Source organism: Hetaerina americana, unplaced genomic scaffold (assembly GCF_022747635.1).
Source record: "Hetaerina americana unplaced genomic scaffold, ioHetAmer1.1.p SCAF_1, whole genome shotgun sequence".
NCBI lineage: Eukaryota > Metazoa > Arthropoda > Insecta > Odonata > Calopterygidae > Hetaerina > Hetaerina americana.
This window is the reverse complement of record NW_027286069.1, coordinates 14,099,893-14,109,478: the sequence shown is the minus strand read 5'-3', so window position 1 is coordinate 14,109,478 and position 9,586 is coordinate 14,099,893. Positions and strand designations below refer to the sequence as shown.

General features: G+C 35.9%; 1 protein-coding gene across 1 annotated transcript; it reads right to left on the bottom strand.

Moving 5' to 3' along the window:
- Window positions 1–12: 12 nt before the first annotated feature.
- On the bottom strand, window positions 13–9,375 carry LOC139696740 (meiotic recombination protein DMC1/LIM15 homolog). The gene is made up of 7 exons (XM_071595582.1): window positions 9,277–9,375; window positions 6,888–7,129; window positions 2,827–2,994; window positions 1,490–1,655; window positions 1,083–1,265; window positions 244–353; window positions 13–140 (listed from the first exon to the last, which is right to left on the bottom strand). Exons 1-7 carry the CDS (start codon window positions 9,373–9,375, stop codon window positions 71–73), a joined length of 1,038 nt encoding a protein of 345 aa, XP_071451683.1. The 3' UTR covers window positions 13–70.
- Between the last annotated feature and the right edge of the window lie 211 nt (window positions 9,376–9,586).

Below are 9,586 nucleotides of genomic sequence, written 5' to 3'. Positions count from 1 at the left end.
TTTGATCAGAACTTTTACAAATTATGCAGTAACAAGTGAACATTTGGCTTTTAATTCCTGTATCACCAATTTAGTCTTTGGCATCAGCTATTCCACCAGCAGTTATTGCAAATGTCGCTTCACTTTCAGGAAGATCAGGGCTGCAATAAATTCGAAATAATACGATATAATACTTTCATTCATTGTCAAGGAAATAGCTCTAGAGTTTTGTAGCAGAATTGAATAATGAGAACCTGTATTTACCTGTCATAAATTTTTGCAATGCGAGTTTCTCCTCTGCCTTTCCTCAAACTAATCCTGGTTGTTGAGGCATGGGCTAAAATATTACCACCTACAGGTTTTTTAGGGTCAGGCTGAAATTCAAGAATAATTTATAATAATGAGAATAGCAGAGAACAGTACACAAAGGAGCAGAGGAAGCAGACCCAAGGAAGACTGGGCAGGAAATACCCAAAAAAGTGCTCCCACTTCACCTGAGCACTCCAAGAATCTAATTGCTTAAATGGGTAAGATTCTTTGATAAGGAATGACAATAGGAGTTGATGCAAACCTAGGGAGTAGTACAAAGATCAGAAGTGATTGGATGTTTATAACTGAATGGGATAGGAAGGGGCGATAAATTTCAAGAAAAGATTAGCGGGGTTTTCAACCGGAAGTGAAATTAGACTACAATGAACCTTTTATTCCAGCAATCCAAATGAAAACCTAATGAATCCTATTGGAAATAGCAATTAAAAACTTGGAAATTGAAAAATTAGATGTAGTGGGTGCATGCATTACTCCTGAGGTTAGTATTTATATAGAGTCAGTCCCTTGTGCAGATTAGTCAGAAGTTGCCCACTATATTTATTAAATATAGTTGCCTGATGAAGATATCATCAGCATGGAAAGAGCTGGAGCTTCCACTCCTTTTCCCATTACCCTCCTCCATTTCTCTCCCACCCACTTTTTCTATGCCAATCACTTCTCTTGCCTCAGAATGCGGCATTCAGTCTTTATTTAATTGAATCAGGATTAAAAAAAAACTGTTCCCAGTACCTATTCTGAGTATGTGCTTCCAAAAGCTATTTTTTTCTACCTACCTGAAATGAAAAGGTAGCTCCAGGATCAGCCGTCATTTGATTAGTGATAAATACAGCAACATTATACTCTTCTGAAACCTTTTGCAATCGAGACATCATTTGAGCCAATTTTTGCTGTCGATCAGCCAATTCTCCTCGTCCACTGAAGTCCACCCGAAAAAGTGCCATGACTGAATCAATTATCTGGGAAAGAAGAAAATCAGTAACTCTATCACAAAATCGACCTTTCTGGCCTCATCCTCCTTATGTTTACAAGATACAGTAGTGCCCTGTTATTGTAGTAAAAGTAGCAGTCAACAACAATTCAATTTAATCATTAGGAAAGATAATATTCATGATATATATAGTGTCAAAAATATTTAAAATTTGAACAGGTAATGGTTTGAATAGAGAAATCAGAAGCATACCAAGAGTTTGAACAATCCTCCTTCTTCATGAAACTTGGCAGCAACAAAATCTAACAGCTCATATTGGTGTTCTGAAGTGTATGCTCGAGCATAAAGGACATTGTCCAGTACTGCAGTTTGATCAACATCAAATCGGTCAGCTATACTTCGTAAACGATCAGGTCTACTGTTTATAGACATATTTAATTTACAAGTACATAAACAGCAAGGTGAACAAAGTGAGAAGCAATTAAGGAATAATATTGTAAGCCTGAAATGGGTATCTTTCAATGTTAGATGAGATTCTATCACTGAATATTATGAATAACCTTTTATCTTAATCATAATTGATCATAATATGAATACCTATGTTCTAAAGTGAACATGCTCTTGCAATAAATATCCTTTTTCTTAAATAAACCCTTTAATTCTTCCTCAAGATTACTTGTATCTACTTAATTTCAAATTAATTTCCTGCTCTTCAGAAAGAATTGCTCATAAAGAGATAGTTTCATCACATCACTATGTATACTTTTGCAAGATTGTTCATTTGCACCTTCTACATTCCACTGAATCCACCTGTAGTAGAAATCAACTACATACAGGCAAATATAAATACATAGTGCTTCACAGCTACAGGCAACTTTATTCAATATCATCCAAAAACTGTTCTGTCCTCCTGTGAAGACCAACCAATGTGTCCTGCAATTACCCAGGCCTTCGGGCATTTGCATCTTACTGCCTCATGGTGAAATTCTCTATAAAATGCAAATGAATACTACCAGCTACTCCTTGAAATGTACTTTTAAAGTCACTTTTTTTAGACAACTGACAGACGAGAGAGCCTGGGTTCAAGTCCAGGTGGTGCTTCTCAGCACCACACAGGCTGTGTGATTTTTCAGGTACCAGATCTTCCTGGAAAACAACAGGTGGTGTGGGGGAAATAATTACCCCCCATACATTGCCACATTTCACCTACTATGGGGCTTCACATTAGGCAGACTCTAACCTCATCTACCAAACCAAGTTTTAGGTTGGTTACTGTGGCTATAGTGCTTATTACAAGATGAGCAACAATACAACAAACTTCGAAATCGCATTGGCATGCTGAAACTCACACACCATGACTTTACAGGCACTGTGCCATCCACAAACCTTTAAGCTTACTGATTGGGCTACTTATACAGGGTGCGGCTACATGACTTCCTTTTTTGAAAACATTTTGCATTTGAAAAAAGGAAGTTATGTTCCCGCACCCTGTACCTTATAAAGTAAGTTCCATTCTAGATTAATTAAGAATACCTCAATAATATTGAAAAACATGCAGAGACTATTTTCATAGATATATAAAAGGATACAAAGTGTGTTCTGTGTCCAGGAAAATAACTTTTCCTCCTCCATATCCACTGCTTCCAGGTATTTGAGCTGTCACGCACAGTGTGTGGGATAGTTGTGTTTTTCCTGTTCTAAATTCCCCAAAAGCTTCAGTAATTGACATTGATTCAATTCCACCACCTAAAAGTTTGCTATTAAAAACAAAAAGTGATATAATATACAGATACATAATTCCAAAATTCAAACGGTCTGAAAAGATCTGTAATACATCCACATGAAGGCTGCATGGCCGTAGAGTATACACCACATATATTTTTCAAAGTCGATGACAGTGGCATAGATACAAATTTTTCATTGGGAGGAAATTGTAAAAATATCAACTGAACATTTATAATGTGTTATTACCTCTTTAAAGGGGTAGTTAACCCCGCATTGAAGCAATTAAAATCATTAGATTCTGTCTTAAATCTTATGATTTTTTTCTAACAAGGGAACTTCTTTAGCCCTGAAATGTTATTCTAATTCAATTTTAATATTAAAGAAGAAGGAAAAAACGCTCAAAATATTAAATTTAGTGCCTCAAAGTCATAATAAAAATGGACCCCTTCATTCCTCAGTAGATTTTGATTTCCCCTTATGAGGTGGGATATACGAGATGGTCCCTTGTCATGAACTACAACCTTGAAGTGGTGGAAGGGCTTTGCATGTTACTATGACCCTGAAGTGGTATTGGTGGGAGCAATGATAATTGCTCCTAATAGGGTCACCCATAAGAAATATGTAGGTTGAAGGGTAAGAGCCAGATAGTAGGTAGTCCTCGCAGTGTCTGTTCAGTGATAGGAGGCTGCAAAGGCATCTGACCCCAGTGAGGCGGTTGATTGAGTGATGGTATAAGATTAACAACACTATTGAGGAATACAAGAGGAAACCACCTAAATTATTCATCTCATAAATTTATGGTGAACACAAATGTTAAACTGAGTTCGGGCAACCACAGGGCTTGGCCCTCTTTCTCATTATGTATGAGCATACTTCGTGGATTCAAGAGGCATTCAGTAGAGTAAACAGTCATGAGTATCTTGCAGAAAACAGGAGTAGACTTTAGATATAGAACACTTTTTCTTGCCTTAGACTGCATAAGTACAGATAGAAAATGGAGAGTTGGGCTGGACTTCCTGAAGAGTTAAAATGAATACTCCCCCAAGAAAATAAATTTTTAAAAATGTTGAAAAATTACTTTTTAAATAATGTTTTTATAGCGTACATAGAAAGAGCCAATGTAGGGAATTCTGTTTTTTAAATGTTTAATACTCATGTACATTATTATTCCTATGAATTTGTATGTATGTTAATGCACCTATAAATGTAATTGAATCTTAACGAAGCCCATACAATTATGTATTGTTCTATGGCGAATAAATCTATCTATCTATCTATCATGATCAGGCATTATTTAGTCAGTCAGAAAAAGAATTACAATCATTACTTTATGCATTGAAGAATTAGTGTGATAGGTATGTTGTAAAAATTAAATAAGAAAGTGAAAAAGTATTGGAATTCTCAACATAAGAAGGCTAACATAAACACTAAAGTGGGGGACACAAACTGGAACAGGTAAAACAGTTCACCTTTTGGGAGTTTTTTGGATGAGAGTGGGCAGAATGGTGGAGGCATTAAAAGAAGATTTGCACTAGGTAAAGAAGAGTTAACAAAGATGTGGGAGTTTATGCCCGGTATCTGAAGTAAAGAAATAGAGATAAGACTGGCAAAAGCTTTAATGAAGAGCATATTTTTTTATAGGCCAGAAACTTGGTTGTTGAAGAAGAAGGATTGAGTGGAGACCTTGGAGATGTGGACATGGAGACGAATGGAAAAAAACTAAATGGACATATAGGAAAATAAACAATGAAGTACTAAGCCTGGTGGGATTAGAGAAGGTTGATATGAAAGTAATTTGGAGAAGGCAGAACTGGTGAATGCCGAAAATACTGAGAGGCATAGGATGCTGAAGACAGTAATAGAGGGAATAAATCTGAGAAATAAAATGGCATTTTGGGGTGAAAATGAGGGAGTTTAAAAAAATAATCCAAGCTAAAGGATAAATTATTGTAACATGGGGTTGGAGGATATTTTTTGTCATGTTATTTAGGGGTTAGGAGTACTTCAGTATGTGCACTCCATCAAAAACCTACCTTCTTTGGAATTTACCCTACGTTGGCAGATTATCACTACTAACAATAATGAAGTGAGATATGTCCTGTGGATTACAATTTTGATTAGAGATTATTTCTTCATGCATTGGTATAAAGAAAATTAGTTTCATAGGGGTTCCTAGTAGTAGTAGTATTTAAGGGGGGCGAGGTCTGCTTGCTTAGGCTGCTTGCGAGGCTTAGGGCTGCTAAGGTCATTTGCACCATAGGGGATGGACAGGAAAGGATGAAGAGTGGAGAGAAACCCGGCGTCGGCATTAGCCTACTTTTAACAAAAGGCGCCAAGGGGTCCGCAGCTTAACATCCCATCCGACGGATGGCGTACTCACTCAAAAGTGCCCTCCACAAAGCACCTCAAGTAGGGATCAAGATACCTCTGAAAAATATTCAACACCGCTGAGATTTGAACCCGGCACTCTGGGTGGGAAGCCATTACGTTAGCTACCGCACCAATCCCGATCCCCATAGGAGTTCCTGCAAGTTATTTCCTCATATACAGCTTTCCAATGGTTCTCTAGGTAACAAGGATTTCCAAAAAGGAATAGTGATGAAGAGGCATCCTCTCACACATGATGACTTCTGGAGGACCTCTCCTTTGAAATTCAGAATGGGTAGGTGATGATTTATGAAAAAGACTCAGTATGGGAAGCATACCTCATCCCATCACACTTTTTGTGGTGTCCCCTTCATAAATGGGAAGTTTTCGAGACAATATCCTAAGAGTTCAAGGAAATCGTTCAATATTCCTTTGGTGGCACGTTTTCATTGATATTGACGGTACCTTGATGGTAATAATGATGACATTAGATATATGCAACATCAAAAGTGAGTAGGCTGCTACCATCCTTCATAATGCTCTGAATGGTCTGGAGACCATTGGATATCTACTCCAAATAACATTATATGCAGTATTTGGTACAAGTAATAAGTGAATGCTCACAATGGAGTTCAAGTGCTGTCCCATTCTTGTGGATTTTTGGTAGATCATACCATTTCAGTGGCATGGAACCTGGTGATACAGGTCTTGGATAAAACGTTAGGTTTGGCAATATTACTGCCTTAACAGTCTGTGCTCTAGACAGCCAGTGTCCATACGCTGCCTGCCATCAATATGTTGACCTCATAAAAACCATTACTTGCAGGTGCAATGAACCTTCAGTGAAATCCATTTTGGAATATTGCTCATTACAACCATTTTTCTCATTCTCTTAAAGTCAGGTTTGAGAATTTAATGTTCATGCCAAACAGGTTTACAAAATGCCTTCTTTGGGAATGAAGGCTGCAAGTGGTAATATAGAATAAAGATACTGAACTAAAAACCCAGGTTTGAGAGGTCACATATGTTAAAAGTAACAGAAAAGGGAAATAGGCTAAACTGCACAATTTTCATTGGAGAGGCTCAAGTATTTTATTTTTTCTTTTCAAACTTGTGTTTTTGAGTTTGATACACGACACAGTATGTATGTAACGACTACTGTCATTTGAATATTCATACATGTCATTTGAATGCATTTTCCAACTAGCGCATAAAAAAAACTGTCAAATAAAAATATGCTTGAAATCAATAAAAATTTCAATATAATGTGCACGTGGAAAAATTTGTACTCAAAGTTCAGAAAAGAATAAAAATGTTGAAGGGGGTACTTCCAGCTCACATAAGTTTATAAGCCTCATGATTTCCTTAGCTATGGGTATTTGGATCAATTATTATTGGGATCATTGTAAAAATAAAGAAAGACTCTAGAGAGGGACTCCTACCACCCTTATAACCATAGTTCTTCACACAAACAACCTTTTGTCAAGCCCTTAAGCTGCTTTCCTCAAATGCAAACCATGTTTAATGTAGGTGATTTCTGCATTAGTTGCATGCTTACTCAAGCTCCTGGCTGCCGGTAGTTATATGGAAAACTTGACGTCTTCTGGAGCTCACTTCAAGAGCTGTGATGAAACCTCCGCCAAGATCCATTCCATTTACTTTGGCCACAGCTTCTTTGATTTTATCTACCTTTGCTTCTGAGAGGCCTCTAATAGCACATAATCTCTTCTTGGTACTCATTTGTATTCCCTTTACAGTACAAATACCACTGCTTTTGAGTTTCTTGATGTCGGCCGCATTCTGGAATGGAAATCTCAGGAAATAAGCCAAAGTTGTCCTCACAAGTATAAATGAAAGTTTCCTTATGAAATACAATGCAGAGTCATTATCCAGGATTCTTCATAATAACTGAACAGAAGAATCCAATAAGCTAACAAACAATGCCTTCTATTAAAATAATTCTCTCTTATTTGATCTTAAGGGGGGGAGATTTAGAAATTAGTAATCAACTTTTGGATGATGTATTCAAAACAACTTAGTATAGATGAGAAAATCACAGCACTGGGTGGTGGAAGATATAATAGGTTTTGCTCTGCCCCATTCATTCAATTCACAACCTATTCATATCCTTTAAATTTTATCCCAACAACGTGCCAACTTGTGTCACCCCTAAACTTCAAAGTTTCTTCTTTGCAATAAACTGCATTCATATTATATCCCAGCAGTATCTGGGTATAATCACAGCAGCTCAACTACAGAACTTTGCTGAAAAACTTATTAACTCCATCAATAAAATATTCCTTTGTATTAGTACACTTCAAAGAAGAAAAATGGATGAAAAGGAAACTAAACAAGAAATTACTAGGTATGGTATGTTAGGAGAGAGGGTTATTCAGGGAAATTTAAGGGGACAGAAAAAATGGATACAGGGCATTTTGATTGGCAATGGCATATTGAAGACTGTGATAGAGAGGAGAATGGGGAAGAATATGCATGTTGAATGAAATCAAATAAGACAGAAGGTATGCAGAATTGCAAAAGGGTTTATTGCAGAATAGGATGTCACTGAGGTCACGCTGTGCCATGATAAGAGATACTTAGAAATGCAGCAGTGGTAAAGAGTGCCTATCAAAATCTACCAGAACCATATTACTTTAAGATTTTCAACTGAGACAATATTCAATAGTTTGTGCAGGATGAGGGCAATATTAACTATTGATAAATTCAATTTCCTCATTAAGAACAAAATTGCCATGAATACCAACATTTTATTGCGTTCTACTACTAAGTGTACATTATGAACAATGCCATTAAAGGCTCTTAAAAGCCATATAGCACCCAATAGAATCATATTTCCATTCAAAGCTTGATACAGATTACTTAGGAGTTCTATTGAAACGGAGGGTGTTGCTATATCCCTTCTGAAACCAGGCTAGGCTGTGTGTGGTAATATATGGGCGCCAAATAAGTGCATAGTTCATTTGTGAAAAACATGTTCAGAAAATTTTGATTCTACTGAAGTGGGTGAAATATTATTTGGGTCTGAAGGTGAATCTTTTTAGGAAAGTGACACAAGACTAAACACACTCGGTCTACTCTGTTGATGAATATCTCAACAATATTCCTGATCTTTGGGTTTATACTTTTAGTTTATAGCAATACTATTAGTCTAGTTTGTATTACTACTCCATGATTTTTAATAGATATTTGTGTTTTTGAATCGATATTTGTATGTTACATTTAATATGTGTGTGTGTGCGCTTGCGCTACCTTTAATGTGATTGTTAGTACCAAATTTTGTATCTCAATTGAGCCTTTATGCATTTTGCTCCTTTTTGACTTTCCTTGCATCATGTACATATACTATCCACCTGGTATTTTTGTAATATGATCTTTGGGCACATAACATATATTATTATTATTATTAAATGGACATTGATTTTTTTAAATATGAATTCTGGCTTTAAAAATCCTAATTAAGATCATGACGATACACATGCTTCCTCATGTAATGTTGATCATTTGAATATCTTATAAGCAGCATTTCCTGTGAATTAATATCATGATTACTATACAAATATATCATAATGGTATAAGTTTTCAAATGTCCTTCTAAATACCCGAATATACCACTAATCCAACTTATTTCGTCAATATTTAATAGAATTTAACAACTGAGTAAAGGCGAATGAAGTTGGCGAGTCTTTGCAGAAAGGGTCAAAATACCCATAGCTGGCATTACATTTAAAAATTTTTACATCTATTGCATATCATGTAGCTAAATAAGTTCCAGTATGCGAAGGTTGGATGAATACTTAAATGATTACAGCTGAAATGGAAACTTTATCAAAATTAAATAAGGTAGAATAATATATTTCATATTAAGCATAACATTTATTATCAAATAGAGGATAATAAAATATCCAAATTAAGTTGATTTAATTTACGATTCCATGTTCTTGTAGCAAATCAATATCCTTGAAAAAACTTTCATCCTCGTCAACATCTGATATCTCTTCCTCAACAACTTGATCGTTCATTTTCATCGTTAGGCTGAAAATAATATAGCTGAAAATATACGTCAAAGCGCAACGCAAGAATTTAAAATCAATTCATAAGTAAGAAAAAAAATTTCATAAACTACAATATCCCACAAGAGAGTTGGTTTACCTTAAATTATGACAAATAACCAGATATGATAATCCGTTTGTGTTTAAAAACTGCGATTCTTCCGCGCACAAACTCATTAATATGCTG